The sequence below is a fragment of the Merops nubicus genome, unplaced genomic scaffold, assembly GCF_000691845.1.
Source record: "Merops nubicus isolate BGI_N331 unplaced genomic scaffold, ASM69184v1 scaffold17026, whole genome shotgun sequence".
In the NCBI taxonomy this organism is placed as follows: domain Eukaryota; kingdom Metazoa; phylum Chordata; class Aves; order Coraciiformes; family Meropidae; genus Merops; species Merops nubicus.
The window spans coordinates 1-421 of NW_008615764.1; the positions used below are offsets into that span (position 1 = coordinate 1).

General features: G+C 57.2%; 1 protein-coding gene across 1 annotated transcript in view; it reads left to right on the forward strand.

Annotated features, from left to right (window-relative positions):
- Nucleotides 1-5: 5 nt before the first annotated feature.
- Nucleotides 6-421, forward strand: part of LOC103775193 (zinc finger protein 615-like) — a gene marked incomplete at its 5' end in the record, with an annotated part of 1,335 nt that continues 919 nt past the window's right edge. Inside the window, one exon of the mRNA XM_008942638.1 lies at nt 6-419. Coding sequence (XP_008940886.1) covers nt 6-419 — 414 coding nt within the window. The remainder of the gene's footprint in view (nt 420-421) is intronic.

Sequence of the window (421 nt, forward strand, 5' to 3'; positions counted from 1 at the left end):
CCTGTGACAAGTGCAGCAAGACCTTCAATCAAAGCTTCGCGCTCACCGAGCACCGGCGCACCCACACTGGGGAGAAGCCGTATGTCTGTGGGGACTGCGGTGAGCGCTTCACCCACAAGTCCAGCCTCAGGTATCACAGATGGACCCACAACGCAGAGAAGGCCTTTGCCTGTACTGACTGTGGGAAGAGTTTCACCTCGAAATACCACCTCACCCAGCATTGCCGCATCCACACCGGGGAGAAGCCCTATGCCTGTACTGACTGCGGGAAGCGTTTCGTCTGGAAATGCAACCTCACTGAGCACCGCCGCATCCACACTGGTGAGAAGCCCTTTGTCTGTGACAAGTGTAGCAAGAGCTTCAGTCGCGTCTCTTCTCTCACTGATCACCTCCGCATCCACACTGGGGAGAAGCCGTACGC